A 16,978-nucleotide genomic window follows, 5' to 3' on the forward strand; every position below is an offset into this window, starting at 1 on the left:
ATATAAACACAGAAGCAACATTTTCCATCTCTCCCTACATTCTTTTTCCTTCCAGTCTTTTTTCTCTCTGAATTCTTTGCCTGTTTTCTGTGTAGGCACCTTTCCCAAGAGTATTAACTCCTCCACTCCTCTCTCCAGCTTTCAGTATATTTGGACAGCCAGCGAGGAGAAACTCCTGATAATAAACTCCAGAGCCGATCAATTATTCTCTCAGAGTACGAGGAGCTGGACGGAGAGAGCTTTTAGTTCAGCTACGTTTGAGATTTTGCAGATTGTGCACAACAGAGCAGCATTTCATGAGCTGCATTAGCAAGTCAGCCAGGTGCTGCAACTATAAAGAACAAACTGCTGACTGATGATTATTTCAAACTGGCATTCACGCTTTGCTTTAAAGGCTGAGGCTGTCTGTAAATTACATATTCAAAATATTATGTGTTATGTTGTGTTATGTAGTCAGTGCCAGGATTGATCATTTGTTCACCACAAACACAAATTAACTCAGAATTGATTCCGTTTACTGAGTTCTCAAGCACGTGATCTCAAAGCACAAAAAACCTTTGTATGGACAACAATATCATTGTGCCACAACTGATTAAAGCTGACCGAGACCGGCCTTTAGACATGCTAGAGTGTTGCAGATTTGTATGAGAGCCCCCTATCTGATCTGACAGAGGTAATGAGGGTGTGTGGTCCAACCTGATTCAACAGGAAAATTCCCACCTCTATACAGAGGATATCCAGACATTTCCTTGGCCAGCTTTTAATCCAACTATGTCTCCAGCTGAACATGTCTGGATGTGTGCAGGCTGCACTTCTCCAGGAATGGAGAGCAATTCCTGAAAACCAGATCTGGACACTTGTGCAGTCCACGAGCAGTCTGTGACTGCTTGCACTGAGTCACGGTCTGTCCGGAGGCCACACCTTATATTAAACATCCTGTACATGCATGTGTTACAGCTGTGAAATCGATTTAAAACATATTTGACTAGTTTACATTGATAACAGTAGGTTTGCTCCTTTCAGTTTAGTCATGTTTAGTTTTTATTAGTTTCAGTGTTCATCTTAGTATTTGTTTTATGATAATATGGAGGTAATTATGGCAACAGACTCGTGGTCATGGAGAACAAACCATAGTTAGTTTATTTCACATAGTTGTTGTTTAAATCTAGTTTTACTCATTATTATTTCAGGTAACTAGAACAGTTTTTCTCTCTGGTCATAGTTTAGTTTTACCAAATTAAAATAAACTTGGTGGTGAAAAACTGGATCTGAAAGAAGTGAAAATGAGTGTGTTTACAGAAATAATCGCATCAATTTCTGAGTTATTTTTCTTTTCTTTGTGTTTTAAGCTAGTGAACTGAGTATCATTTTAGTCTGGACTCTTGGTCAGATTAAACAATAATATTATACCTTTATATTTTTTAATTTATGATACACATTTTGAGAAAATAAATGCCACACAGTAGAATCAATTGCAGCCCTGATCCAATAACAAAATAGAAAAACTAAAATGAATCAACTCCGATATGAGACTACAGTAATCAGCAGTTTCATCCTGCCTTGTCAGCAAACTGTCTTTCTCCCAGATTATACTGTTACAGCAATAATAAATGAAGGTATTGTGTAACTTTTGAAAAGCTGCTCCACAGCCTCGTGAAATGTTTGGACATCACTGCCTGCAGATCACCTAACAGTATTAAGAAAACAGAATAAAACAGAAGCATATTAATATAAAACAAAAACTGTGGGAGGAATTTCTCACAGCGAACTTCTGAACTGAAGCAGCTCTTCCTCATAAAACAGGCCGTCAGGTTTCTCAGCTGTTGCAAAAGGAGGGGAGAGGGAATTTTCTCAACTCGGTTAATTTCACTGTGACCAACTGTTGCAAGGACACTGACAGTTTTGCACTTGTGTTTGGGAACATTGATGATTTCTACAAAAATCTAAAGCTTTGAAGAGAAAACGTTATAAACAAGGCCATCTGTGTTCCTTCTGCATATATTATTCCCATTCAGCCAGCAGGTATAGGTGGTAGACGGCGACGTTAAAATTTTAGTCCAATAAAAATGGGAATTGCAACAAAAGTTGATATATTTAATAGTTTGACAAAGTGAACTGAATTCAAAGACAAGTGGCGCTTATACATCTGCAGTATGCTCAGATTAAGGGACCATCATCACAGTGAAACCCAGAGCCAGTTAAACTTCAGAGATATCAATCTGTCCAGTGGGCTGCTAGTTTGCATACTTCTGACCAGACTGTGTGACAGTGGGTCTGAGGATTTGCCATACTGGTCATGCTGGATGATGTTGCAAGCATCATAACATCTGCCTTGGTGTCTCTTTCAGTCTGTAACATGTGCTCAGTGTGGACCTGTCATCATCCGTGAGGAGAATGTGTTACCGGTGGCAAACCTGTCACTTTTCTGCTGTGATGTCTCTCCTTAGCCGGCCTTGTTGGATCATTTAATTCGTGGCTTGACCAGAGAAATTCTAGCCAGCTGGTTTTCATCGGGGCTGATTTTGGTCCAGTGTATTTAAAGAGCTGACCTGGTTTCTCTTCATGCATGCTGTGACTTCTATCAGCCACAAAACTGTCGCAGCCTCTTTTCAGTCTGTACCCTTTCATGTCCGGACTTTCATCCTTTTCCTTCTTCTAGCAATCTTATTTCTCTCTTTTTGTTAAAAAAAAATCCTTATCTATAAATTTTATCTTTGGTTTGCATTCTTCTAAATGGAATTTCATGACCACTGTGTTACACCTTTCCCCACCACTGTTTGTTCGTATGTTATTCCTGTCTTACACCCCATCTTCCTTCACCACCTCCCTCTGATTTCTGGTGTTTAGTCCTCAGTAAGGGCTCTTCATGTCCTCTGTGCCTTCTCTCCCAGTCATCATAGCAAATTTGTTCTTATCCTTCTGTCTACCCATTCTCCCGTCTGGGAAAAACCAAGAGGGTGGTCAGCGAGCATGCTTCGACTCCTCCTATTCATCTACCAGAAAGAGTCAAAACTTCTGCAAGAACAAAGTCTCCCAAAACAAAGGATTTCTTCCTTGTTATTTGTTCTAATCCGGTTTTCTTAATGAATGTGAAAACCTGTTTCATTTCATGCTTTCCGTTGTTATTCCATGAGCCAGAGCTTTAACATGAAAGTTCTGTGTCTTGAAATACTACTTAGAACAAATACTGTGAAGACAGGAACTGCTCGTGTCTTTCACTTCCTCTTACTTCTTTGCAGTATTTTCTGACAAACCAGCCTGAGGGAGGAAAGAAGAAACGTTAAACCAGGAATATAATGAGCTTGATTCAGCAAGAGAGATGAGAATTCACAGCCACCTGCTCAGTGCTTGACATAAAACAATTTAAACATCTGATTCTCATGCTTTTCAAGCACCTCTGCTGCTGTGAGTTACTCTCTCAGGGTCTTCAGCTAAAACTCTTCATCAGAGTTTGACCTCTTCATCCCTGCAAACCCTTACTCTGCACTGCCAGAGATACTGGGTAAACTGAGATTGGAGAATAATTACGGGAACGCTGCTGCTTACAGTGAGCCTTTCATGCTCTGCAAACTGTTTACGTTGAGGAAATGCAAGATAAGTGGCCTTGTGACTGGAAGCAGGCCAGTTCAAATCACCAGAATATCTGGGTGGTGGAAGTGAGGCCGGTAACGCTTCCTCTTCCTTCAGAGCCACACATGATCAGGATGCTCTCCCCCCTCCTAAAACAGTTACAATCAAAAGCCCTCGAGAGTTGGTATGTGAATGCATGTGACCCTCCGTCCTCTTGCAACAGAGAGAGCGTGTTCTCAGTCTTTTTTCTCAGTCAGTAGCTTAAGACAAAAAACCCCATTAACAAGCACTGAAAGCTCTATAGTGTCAGCCTGCAGGTCTTCACATATGGATGCCTTAGATTACCCTCTAACAGCTTGTTTTAATGCACAACATTTGGAAACAGTGATTAGGCTGGTACTTATATAAGGCTTTTATACTCTAACTGAGCACTTTTTACCACAAGCCTCATTCATTCAGTCACACACGCACATTCACACAAACCCTTTTTTCTAAACCTCAATGGCTTGGCTAACATTTACATACACACTCACACTCCGATGGGGTAACTTGGGGTTCGGTATTTTCCCAGAGGAACCGCTGAGGCTTCAGTAGCTAGATGAGCAGCTCTACCTCTGATCCCCAAATTTATCATATTTGTCTGCCCAAAAAATGTGATTACATGTTCTGCTGTAAAAAAGCTTGACCTGCGTTACCACACCAAGTTAATTAATCGGACGAAGACCTACAAACTCTTCTCGCTGCAAAAATGTGACTTAGATGAGGGAAAATCGATTTGAAGTCATACAGAAATGAAAACAGCTAGTTATGGCACATCAGTCAGGTTTAGAAACACTTACATCAGGCATTCGTCTTCTTTAGAAGTTGCCAAAGACCTAATATTTGTGCCCACATCTCTTCAACATTTTTCCCTATTCATTTCCTATTCACTGTAATATAAACTGGTATGCTGATTTTGGGTAGTGGAAATCAAGAAAGTAAACAGCTGACTCCTGATGGTTCAGTCAGCCTAGAGTAAAAATAGGAGGGACTGACACCTTCATCATCTTGGCGTCCACTTTTGATCACAGTGTGATTGTACGTGTCTCCTGGTGGGAGGCAACAGTCACAATCACTCTCAAGAAGACTCTTTGACTGGACTCTTTCAGACTGGACTCTGAATGTCAGCGGTTAACCCTCATGTTGTGTTCATTTTGTGTTTCCAGTCAAAAATGACGGTTCTATTAAGACTCATCATAAAAACTAGATTTGTTGTGATTTTTTTTATTTTAAAAAACAATTTTTAATTAACTTTCAATACAAAATAGCAACTAAACATGAGGTAGTAAAAATTTATTACAACTTAAAAATATTTTTATGGTAAGCATATTTCAATGTCATGGCATATACTCATGATTTAGGTGTCTTACCGTATACTGAAATATTCCAAGATCTAATTTTATTTTCAACCATAATTTATTTTCCTAACTCCTTATCGAGCTCAGCTGGAGCTTATCCCAGCTGTCATGGAGTCATAGGCGGGATACAACCTGGACTGGTCACCAAGGTAACCAAGGTTTTGGTGCTTAAAGCTAACCAAACAATGAATTTAAAAATAATCATCATCATCATCATCATCAATTGAAAACAAATGTAGCTGAGAAGAAAACACAAACAGGAGAAGAGTTATATTCTCCTAGCTGACAGTCTTACACCTTCCTTCCTGCCTTCTTTTATGCTTCCTTTGTCTTTGGAGGACATGCAGGACAGTTCATGCTCTGCAGCAACTGGTGTGTCCAGGCACCGACGTCAAAGGACAGCTTGTGCATTTCCAAGAGATGCCAGTCGCTCTGACAAAACAATAGCACTTGATGTCCTGGGAATGAAAAGAGGGTTAAATATCTCTACTAAATGTTGTGCCAATGTTACGCCCCAGCCTAGAGGAAACCTGGATATAACATATAAAGTGACTCCCCTGCTTTTCCCCCCTGCCAAGGAGGGACCACAGCCACAGCGGAGGTTCAGTCCAAACAGAAATACTTTATTTATCCACATCATGATGGGCAATCGCTCAAAAACAAATATAGATTCCTAGAAACAATGTTATTCCATGATTGTTTTAAACAATTTTAAAACTATTTTGTTTTCTCCAAACCTTAATAAACGATCCTGAAGTATAGCATATAAGCTGTTTACGTAATGACCTAAAATTTGCAAAGAGGCTCACCCTGCTTGCATATATAAAGAGTTTTTATATTTGTTCTTTAGTAGATATCAACTCACATCCTGCCATTTCTGTGATATGCAGAATACTGAAAGGTCTGCTACGTCTCCTAGCAGGAGAAAGCCCCAGGATAGACCCAGGACACACTGGAGAGATTATGTCCCTCAGCTGGTCTGGGAACACCACACAGATGAGCAGCAGGTATTGTCTCTGTTTAAACTGCAACCAGAACCTGAATAAACAGGAGAAAGTGGATGGATGGACTTCAATTACACTTTATTTTCACAGGTTTTTTTTTACAGCATTACTGACAAAAGCAATGTTTTTAATAAGCTTTCTTCCTTGAATATGCCGTCATGCTGCCAGCAGACCTGTCTATGTGTGTGACTGGTCATAAGAGAACAAATGCCAACTGCCACAAAGAAATCAATATAATGTGAAAACTGACCAGAAAGGGAGAAAAACATCAAAAATGATGGCATGGAGTTGTGATATCTCAGTCTGGAGCAAAGAGACCAACAGAGAAACAAGCTTTTGAAACAGATCACATTAAAAAGTACAAGTGAAATTGCAAGTATTGAATCAGCTCACCTGGGCCTTGAAAGAAGGAAATTCAATAAAAGACCCCGAAGAGAAACAATGGCTGTATTGATTTCAGCATATTAAACAAGCTCTGAGGTGTTGATTAATTACTTCTGCCAGTGAACCCCTTAATGACTTCATCCAGTCGCCGTGCTGCTAATTAACAAGTGAGTAAAAAGGCAGGCGGAAATGTCTAATCTAGGCCGGTGGTAGAGCTCACAAGGAAGTCATTCTGCACTCAGTCCGCCTGAGCGGGCTCCCCCCCCCCAAAAAAAGCCCCAAGACAGTTGTCCGGGGACTAATTTAGCCGCCTTTGTTCAGGTTGTGTGAATGGAAGTGAAGGGCTCTCTTGGGGAGAGTAACTAGAGAGTGACTTGTCTGCTCCACTGTCACTGTTCATTCAGTGAGCTGATACTGGCGTGGCACTTGTTCGCTAATGATCTCGCAGCAGTGGGCTGATTCACAGCCCACTTTCTGGGTTGCTCCCTTTTCTGTCCCTTTCTTCTTCTGCAGCAGTGGAGGTTAACAGAACATGGGTGCTGCTGTGCTTTCGTACGTCTATATTTGAGCCACTTCTCTCACCAGTCTCATGCCCCTAAGTGATTCACAGAGGAAAGTAAATGGCTTTCATTTCTTAACAGCAGAAACATGATTAGAAGGGCTGAATTTTTCAGTCTGAAATGCTCCAGATTTACTGCTTAATAAAAGAACATCCTTAAGCTAAAAGAATCTGTTTGAGCCCCTGTATGTTGCTTTATGCCTGTACTTTGCACCCCAGTAAACAAATGCATGGCAATCATGTGCTTTAAGCTGTTTTTGCCGACTCAGAATGGATTTTTCTCAGTTCTGCTTTTGAATACAAATGAGGGCATTGAACTCCTCAGTGCAGGTCACCGAAATAATTCAGAGCTGCTGCACTCAGCAGATGATGGGATTTCAAAATATGACAGCTTGAGTAAACATTTATTTTGTAGCCATTGTGCAGCACTGCCGTCCACTGTGTCGCCCCGCTCCGTGGAGCTCTCACAGTCAGAATAAAACGGCAATGTGATGTATTGGCTTTCGCTATCAGCAGCGAGCAGGCCCTATGTAATGAGCACCATGTTTCTCCAGAGGAGAAGTGATTCTTCAAACTAGAGATCATTGTGCAGTCTGTGCACAGTCCAGGCTCTCCCTGGTTCAGTGTGGGTTTCACACAGATCTGATAAGTGCTCAGATGAGTGTAAATGGGTAATTTGCTGTCGCGGGAACCTCATTGCTCAGCAAAAACAGATTAATTTAATTCTAATTTGAGAGCGTTGGCAGAGCAAGGTGCTTTGACTGAACTGCTGTGACACTGTGACAAAGATGTGATTGAGTTTAATGTGTCCATAAATAAATAGATGCGCTGTCTCAGAAGCAGTAATGTGAACATTAAAATGCTATCCACCCTCTGCGCTACTCTTACACTGTTAAACATAATCAACTTGAGACTTTGTATTCATCCCAGGGGTTACTCACTGATGAAGTATTTTGTAACAACTTGCATTTTAATACGCTTTGTTGCCTTCAGCTCTCATTTTGGCAGCCCACAGACAGCAGACTGAAAGATTGTAGCTCTGTGTTAACACACACTTGATCCAGACCAACAAACTACTAAAACTTCTGCCATTATAGAGGTGGTCATGCTTTCTGATGAACAACAAACCAAGTGAATTGGATTAGCAGCACCTGGCTGGTACTTACCATCCTAATTCTTATGGAAGCAGAAAGGGTGTACGTAGTTTTTCAAAGCCAATAGTGTAGCTTTTACCTAGAAATTATTGCCTCAGTGAATAAATTAACTTGTCTCCTAAACATCAGAAAGAGTAAAATAAGGACATCAGTATTTCCTGGAGTCAAATATAACATTGTATTTTGTCCAGTTAATAGTGAAACACCTCCCATAATTCTGTTGTGAGATTTAACCCAAAATTTAACCCAGTTGTGGCTTTTGATAGCTGCAGTCCAAAAGGGGAAACTGCCACACCCTTCTTCCAGCTGCGTCTGAAAACAGAGGCTTCCTGTAACTGAGCGCCAGATACAGATCAGACACTCTGCCATGAGTCAGGATGGCACAGTTTCTATCAGATTTCTATCTAGCATTGCAAGCACATCACACACATCTCCACAGGGAGAGACCAGATCGTGGAAAGAGGAAAACATGGTGGTTCAGGTTGCCTTGGCAAACTTACACACAGTTATATTTGTATTTGCTTTTTCCAGATTTCCTTGACTGATGAAAGATACGGGATGCATTCCCAACTCATCACAATTCCAAATTACATAGAGGCATCGTGTCCAGGTATCAGTGGCTGACAACCCATGACTTTAAAACAGTATGAGTTTAGAAAACAAGCCTGAGGTTTTTATATATTGCTGTTATTGCCAGAAACAAATCTCATGTAAAGAAAAGGCTTAACAAATTCTGAAAGGAGCTACGCTCTGCATTTTCTGAGAAATACAGCTAAAAAGGGATGATATTCAGTTATCCAGTAGAAATCAGTAATCTTAAAGCCCAGCCATCATGCTAGATTTAAACTCTTAAAACAACCTTTTTTGCTCAGTTTAATCCGAGGTGTGACATACGGATCCAAGATGTCTTTAAAAAATAGTGAAATTTCAACATGAATGACTTCTCTAAAGCCACCATATCATCCATACTTTTTCACTTTAGTGTCAGATTGTGTTTGACTAGACAACATGAAAAAGATAAAAGAATAACAGTGTGTTTCCTTGCATTCAAAGTGGAATAATTTCACTTTTTTGGCTCATGATGAATGTTTGATACACGGGACAGCAGAGCACAAGTGCGGATCTGTATAACATATTCTGTATATAAAAGGTAAAAAATAGCCACCCTGGTTTGTGGTACCCTGATTTGAAGCCTAAAGTGCAATATTTTAGCCATCCCTGTCATGGTGTTTAGAATACGGACATGTCGAGCAAACCAGACACTGCACGCTGTAAAACATATCCAGCTCGATAGGCTCTTTATGGATGACTGCAATCTACAGAAGGAACACCATGCTGTAAGACTAAGACTACAAATGACCAGTTGAAACCATAAACTCACAGAGAAAGTCTTTGCCGAGGTGAGAAATTGTGTAAAATTGCATCATTTTTGAGATTTCTACAATCCGACTTCTTTTTGCAACCAGAGCAGTCGCCCCCTGCTGGCATCTGAAGAATGTTTAACCAGACACCAGTTCAGTTCTCCAAAATTAAAGAACACCACACACCTTTCGTACTTTCACTTTATGACATAAAATCTGGTTTATTTGCTTTACCATACTGGTTAGAGAACTAACTCCTTTATGGCCTTTTTAACATCTACAGACTCTTAATGCTGTTTATCAGCCAATCATCTCTAAGAAGCTGTGCATTACTGTGAAATAAATAGATGCCTGTAAGCCCCCCAACCCTGAATGGCGCCGTTAAAACATTCACACACTACTAAAACTCAAAGGCTCGAGCTTCTGTTTTCTTCTTCCTCCACTAAGCTGTCAACAGTGACACTTTTGGCGATCTGTGCTCCACTGAAGTGGTTCAGACTCACTTGGCTTAGTATCTAAAGGACTCTGCTTTGTTAACAGGTCTTTTCAAGTGGTCTAACACAGAAAGTCAGAGACTCTGCTCTCAGAGAGCCAACTTACACCCTGGAGGACGTGTTTTTGTTGGCTCTCCACAGAGGGGGAACAGAGCGAGTAGGTGGACGGGTGATCGAGAAATAGAAAGAGAAGTTAGGTGTGAAACTTACACTCTTCCTGCACAGTTGGCTGAAGAAAGAACCACTGTTGGCACAATCAACACAGAGCCCACAATAACAAAAGAAGCTCTGCTACTACTGATTAGACTCCATGTGTGGGAAAAAAGGCTTACAAAGACAGAGCTGCAGAGATACAGGCTGTGGTGAGAGGCAAAGCATGAGGAGCAAAACAAACATACAAATCAAGGGTCGTATAACCGCACAAGCAACAGTTTTCAATTTCAATAAATCTGGTTATAATTAATTACTTAGTGATCAGACTTCCTGCTGATATCTCACTTTAGTTTGGTTTCATAATTTCCTCTGGCTATAATCTATAAACAGATTATATTTATGGCCAAATGGGGCAAATCTCAGTTGGGGGTATGCCGCTTTGCTCTCTCGCTCCTTCCCTTTGTGTTTTTTGGGCTGAGAAAAATATATTTGCACATAAAACGATCCCGTGGTGCAGCATTAGAGATGCTATAGTCATTAAAAAAATGAAATAGTGTTCACTGTGTAATTTTGAGTATTTTTTCAAAAACAATTAAGCGATTAAAATGGCATAAAATCCAAAATGAAAAATTTTACTTGGCAACAGGGGAAGCAAATTAGCATTTCTTTGCTTTCAGGAAGAAGTTAGGAGAAGGATGTTTGCCTCTGTCTCTCACTGCTGTCCCTTTCTTTCAGCAGGCCTGCCGTCCCCTGTGTTATTTATGAAATGAGGCCTTCGCTGACATGCGGGCAGACACACAAAGCGTCGTTTAGCACTGGGTCATTTGTCACATCAGAGCATTCCTTGGCACATGCAGGGAGGCTCCCTGTAATCTGTCAGAGTCAAATGTAAAGAGGCGACACAGAGCAGCAGGATCAGCAGACGCCCTGCTGTCAAATCGACTGTGACCCTAAACCCCACATTGTTCTCAGTTAGCAAATTCTTGTCTGAATGAAAGCTGAGCCAAAATACTGTTTTGCATCATGATGGGAAAAGACGCGAAGGCTTTTATGTCAAGATTACAGCAAAAGGTAAGATCAATTTAAGATCACCAAACGAACAACAAAAATAGGAAAACAAACTAATAATATACTATCTAACGACAAGGAGGAAGACAGAAGACAAGAAACATCAACCACAGCTGAAAAGGCAAAAGTAAAGTAAAGCAGGACATAAAAACAGAACAAAACACATGAGGGATCTGTTTTCTACTGAGAGAAGTGACCTGGAGGTATCTGCTGGTCTGTAGCAGGCTGAATCCTCCAAACACTAAGGAAAGGTGCAGTACATCTTTTATGACCTACTTTACCAGAGGCTCCACTGAACCATCCTTTATGAAAGGAAAAGAGATCAAATCATTCCACAGTTCAAAGTGACGCACTGTCTTACAAAAAAAAAAAAAGCAGTTAATGTTGCGTTTTCTATTTCCTGCCATAACCTGCAGATATTTTTAAACGCACGGGTGAACTGTGAACTATGATTGTATTACAAAAACATTTTTTTAAGAAACCACCTTTACAATAGATAAAATGTCTACGTGGAAAAAAAATGTTTTACTTTTTTTTAACTGTAAAAAATTGTAGTTATATAGCTAGTACTTAAGGTCCAACTTAAGCTTCCTTCTTCCTTCAAGCTTGTTCTCTTTTAGTTGTCCTAAGCGGGCTTTCTGATGATCACTGTGCCTCTGCTAATGTCACCTGTCTCTCTGTTTGATTTATTTGCTCTTATTCTTGTAGGCTCATTCTGAGAGGGTCTGTCCCCACCAAATCATTCAGCTGCATGTCTGCCCTCCATCGTCTTTTGCCTCCTGGAAAAATCTGGCCAGTCACTCCCATTTTAGACTAATTCAGTTCAATCATTAGACGCTTCAGAACTTACCAGCAACGTGGATCAACCTCCTTCTATTTCTGACACAAGTTGTCTCCTGTGCTAAGACCCTGAATTCCCCAGTTGCTAATAAATAAACGTTTTAAACTGGACGCTTAAGATTTAAGAAGGATGTTGTCGTTTCAGCACAGCAGGCTTAATCCACTGTCATGTTATTAAAGAGGCTAGAGTAAACAGAATCGGATTTTCTGCACATCATTCTGCCTCGACCGCGAGACATTTTCCATCAAATTCAGGTAAAGTAAGTAGGAAAATACACAGAATATCACTAAAGAACATGATAGGCACACAGAGAAAATAACTATAGGATTAACAGGAAACTAAAGAAAACCATTGGGACTGTGATGCTTTATAACATACTGCATCATAGCCTAATCCAGAGAGGCTTATATTTCCAAAATTAGAAAACAGTTGTTGTGCTCAGAGTTTTAAACAATCCTGCATATTATCATAAACAGGTATTTAGAGGTTGAGTAATGTGTTGTCACAGGAAAAATGATTTTTCAGGTTTTACGAGCTGAAAAATGAAGGTCCACTAAAAACTGCAGCATCATCAGCACTCGGCAAGAAGTTGTTGATTTCAACGCGACCAGCTTGTTGGTGCCTTTCTGTGTGGAGTTTGCATGTTTTCCTGTGTAAGCGTGGGTTCGCTCTGAGTAATCTGGCTTCCTTCTACAAACTGAACACAGGCATGCAGTTAGGTTCGTTGGTTAAGTGTAAGAAAATCAACTGTCTCTTTGATGCATATTTATCAATAAACCGTTTAACACAAATACAGTTACACTAGCTTTTTATCTGTTACGTATGGAGTCAAACTTTTACTATTCAACCAGCTCCAGAGAGAAAAATAGAAAAATAAAGAGCACCACCATCCTACATGTGTCTCATAACCCGGAGCAACATCTAAAAGGATAAGATATCAATTTCCTGTTATTATACCCATATCTTTTCTGAGATTTATTTAATCTGCCTCATATTGGATTTCCCTCAGCAGTGCTGGCCTCCTTCTTTCTGCATTTACAGGCCTGTGGTTAACAGGGGTGTGTGAAGCATTTGCAATGGTGTGCGTGTGTGTGTGTGTGTGTGTGTGGATGAGGGTTTACTGATTTCTGATGGGCAGTGGGTGTTTTATTTCCTCTTAACATGTGAAAGACAACTCCTCCTCCAGAAAATGGAGGTCTCATCTTCATTAGTACAAACCTGAGGGTGAAGCTCTGCTGTAGATCCAGGCTTTCAAGCAGGGATGTGTCCACAAGGGGAGGGGAAATACGACTGCTCCCTCTGGTGCTACCCACCACCACTGATGTTGGATGAGAACGTTAATGGGATCTTTTTTGTACAATGTAGTACAAAATAGTGTGGTTTTAATGTAGCTGCACCCTATTTATGTCTTTTTTAAGCTGATTTCTGTTTCTGCTCTGTTTTTTTTTTGTATATTGTAGATACAAAAACTGTAATTTATCTACTAATATTGGCTCCCCCACTGAATTAAAAATCCTACATCATAACTTAACTTAAAGAATTCATTATGCTATAATATTCCAATAGAGCACTTTGCTCTCAGACTGCAGGCTTTTTTGTGGTTGCTAGAGTTTGGAAAAGTAGATGGGAGGCAGAGCCATCAGGCTCCTGTCCTGTGGAACCAGCTCCCAGTTTTTGTTCGGGATATTTCAGATTAGAAATAATCTAATCTAGAATAATCCCAGCAGCATATAAAATACTAACCTGTTGCAACATTATCATGTTAATTATCATGATCCAGTAAAATATATGACTTTGCATAATGAGAACAGGCCCCTCCAAAATACATACAGACAAAAGATGCATATATGTAGACTACATGTTTTTTTTTGTTACTTATTACGTACAGGGACAAAATACTTGTTTCCCCATTTTGCAAAAAGCTATTTTTATGTGTATTGCTGAAACCCACTAAAAAGGAGGAATGTGTTACTGTATACTGCATTTAAATGCCACATCGTTTTGCAAACTGCAGATATTTGACTTCCCAGATGCTTGATGGTGACTTGAGGAGGTCTGGGGACAGCAGCAGCAAACCCATCCTATGAAGGATTAAGGGATGTGTTTGATGGATGTAGGATTTAACAGGGGCGATAACAACAGCAACAGCAACAACAACAACCTAGAAATGCCTCATGAATGAGTAAACAGGCACAAAAATGCCACCAATGGCTGATGTCTGGAGGCGTTTCTCCAGCCTTCAGTCATCCAAGCGGCAGAGCAAATGATGGAGAGGAGAGGATCAGTGAAGTCAGCCTGAACCAAGACAGGATGTAGGGGCATCAACCTTCAAAATAAAACACACCTTGCGCAAAAACTTGATAAGCAAGTTTGAGGAATAGCTTATAATGATATCATTAAAATATTACTGAAGAAATATTGTCGGTATAACTGTATTTTTAACCCTTATTCTATATTTTTTGTCTTGTTTTGACTTTATTTGTCTGTAATTTTCTTATCTTTTAAACGTATTTGTTTTGAATTTCAATTTATTTTCAGTCAATACAGTTTAGAGGCAGGATTACATAAGTTTACTCTTCGTCTTACTCGTTTTCCAGTATGTAAACTGACCGGTCATAGTGTTGTTGATGGTAGTTCAGTATCCCTTTTCTTGTTTACCTGTTTACAATGCTTTTTTGTTACTTATTTGTGTTTTATTTTTCTTTTACATGTCTAAAATCAATCAAAATGTTTAGTTTGAATTTTACGCACTATTAGTTTTAATCTTTTTAAATGCTCATATTGTAAGGGATACTTGTGGGGGAGGTGGGGGATCAGATCAGCTTTTGCACCAAAAAAGACTTACAGCCAAGTGAACTTTTTATATAATAATAATAATAATAATAATAATAATAATACTATGTTTATTTATTCCTATTATAATTTAGTCTCCTTGGCTTGTAATAATGATTGATTAATAGACTCATTGAAGAGTTATCCTTGTCCTTTCAGTTATCCTGAAAATGCAGCTTCCTCTAACGGAAATCTTTTAGGACCTCGCCTAACTTTATGCACTTTTCAGATAAACAGATCAGTCAAAGTATCAGTAACTATCGGACTACTTAACTGAGGGGATCCCTGCCAGGGATCGGTTCACTTTGCTTCAGTTTAGCTGCGGGACAGCCGTGAATAAACGCCGGTTTTTGAGTTCCGGGGGTTGCGCTTACCTGAGGAGCAGAGTGCCAGGCAACGGTTTCCGCTCGTGCCGTGTTGTGGTGACTAGCCGTGGTCACTAGCAGGGCTAGCTAGCTGTATGACTGGTGTTGCTGCAGCATAGAGAAAGCGGCAATTAGCCAGCAAGCAGGCTACACTCACTCGTCTGTTTTCTTGGTTCTCTTTTTAAGACAGTTCGCCATCTCTGCTGATAACACATTATGTGCTGGGTGCTGCAGTAAGGTGAGTGTCACACAGCCTCAGGAGTTTCACATGTAAAGTCGTTAGCCTGGAAGCTGAATCACCGCGGTTAGCGGCGGACAGCGGCGCAGACTACTCCCTGGATTCCCGAGGAATTCCACTAATTTGTCCGTGTTTAAAACGTGTTTTAGTGGGGTCTCATTTTCAGGTGGTGCATGTTGTTGCAGCTTTTGTTAATTGTGTGGTTGAAAGAGCTTGTTTTAGTGTGATGTCAGTGCTTCTCTTTCATTATTTCATTGCAGAAATTCAAATTTTATTATCAAACATGCTAGCAAATAGCCCCCCCCGACACGCCGTGTTGGCAGCATTAAGTGCTGCTGCATTCTCATACATGAACAAAGTGCTCTGCAGATAAACTGTCTTGTTGTAACATCTGCAGAGCTTAAGCCAGTGATAACGGAGCAGCTGCTTTACGTAAATTGCATCTCTATAACGTTTAGTGGGTTTGTGACATAGTCAAAGATACTCCGGGCTTTTCTGTGTTTCTCTACCGACTGTCTTTTCCCCCCTTTCTTTTGCAGGAAGGTCAGCAGATGGAAAAATGATATTTATACCCAGTGGATTACTCATCACGCCTTTCGAAATTGTGGAGTGCTTTTCTCCTTAGCATCATGCGTTTCTACAAATCAAGCCTAGTCTCCTGCTGCAGAGATTTCACCTCCTTACGTTTGGATTTATCCGCCAGTTTTTAAAGACGGTCCTTATCATCTTCTTCTTCTTTTTAGTGTCGTTCTTGTTATTATTTTTTAAAGTGCTTCCGGTAAAACATTAACTATGTGTCTATGCGGGTTGGATATGCTCAGATAAACACAAGCGTGAAGTCGTGCGAAGGGAAGCCCAAAGAAGGAAGTCCAGGACGGGATAGGCACGCAGAAACTACCCCGCGTCCCAAAGAAACATGGCCTCGGTGTGGAAGAGACTGCAACGTGTGGGAAAGCATGCGTCTAAATTCCAGTTCGTGGCTTCCTATCAGGAACTAATGGTGGAATGTACTAAGAAATGGTGAGTTTTTAGCGACCACATTGCTGTCATTGAAGCCAAGTGAAAACTCTCTCTCTCGCTCTCTGTGTGTGTGTGTGTGTGTGTGTGTGTGTGTGTTTTGGAATGTCGAACTTGTTCCTGGTGGCCATAATTCACACACACATACACTCACAGTCTCCTTGGTGTACAGGCATGTCTGTATGCAGGGAGGAGCCCGGCTGGCTTTTAAAATGTTTCTTTTTTTCTTGTGTATCAATGTGGATTTGGTGCAGTAGAGAGATTTCAGTTCAACCAGATGTGCTGGCTTCACTCCCCTTCTCTTCCTCCGCTCACTCCTCTGTTGATATTCTTGAGCAAACCACTAGCAGCTCTAGGGATGCTTTTGGGAATCTCATTTTGACCTCCAAACTCACCATATATACAAATTATAAATATAACCAGTTAAGTCTCATTCACAGGAAAAATCTAATGGTTAATGTAAACAGTAACATAAATACAACTCAAGAACAGTGTAAGTTGATGAACTCCAGACACACAACCTTTTTTAAAAAAGGTTGTG

At 40.4% G+C, this 16,978-nt stretch overlaps 1 protein-coding gene across 5 annotated transcripts in view; it reads left to right on the plus strand.

Moving 5' to 3' along the window:
- The first annotated feature begins 15,024 nt into the window (after positions 1-15,024).
- ehbp1 (EH domain binding protein 1) overlaps positions 15,025-16,978 on the plus strand; it is a 156,444-nt gene continuing 154,490 nt past the window's right edge. For 3 of the 5 annotated variants that reach the window (XM_040000048.1, XM_040000050.1, XM_040000051.1), the window contains exons 1-2: positions 15,025-15,420; positions 15,960-16,440. In XM_040000048.1, coding sequence (XP_039855982.1) covers positions 16,337-16,440 — 104 coding nt within the window. In that variant the 5' untranslated portion in view covers positions 15,025-15,420; positions 15,960-16,336. The remainder of the gene's footprint in view (positions 15,421-15,959; positions 16,441-16,978) is intronic. The other 2 variants (XM_040000049.1, XM_040000052.1) reach the window with 2 other exon arrangements.

Source organism: Simochromis diagramma, unplaced genomic scaffold, assembly GCF_900408965.1.
Source record: "Simochromis diagramma unplaced genomic scaffold, fSimDia1.1 OVJJ01000596.1, whole genome shotgun sequence".
Taxonomy (NCBI): domain Eukaryota; kingdom Metazoa; phylum Chordata; class Actinopteri; order Cichliformes; family Cichlidae; genus Simochromis; species Simochromis diagramma.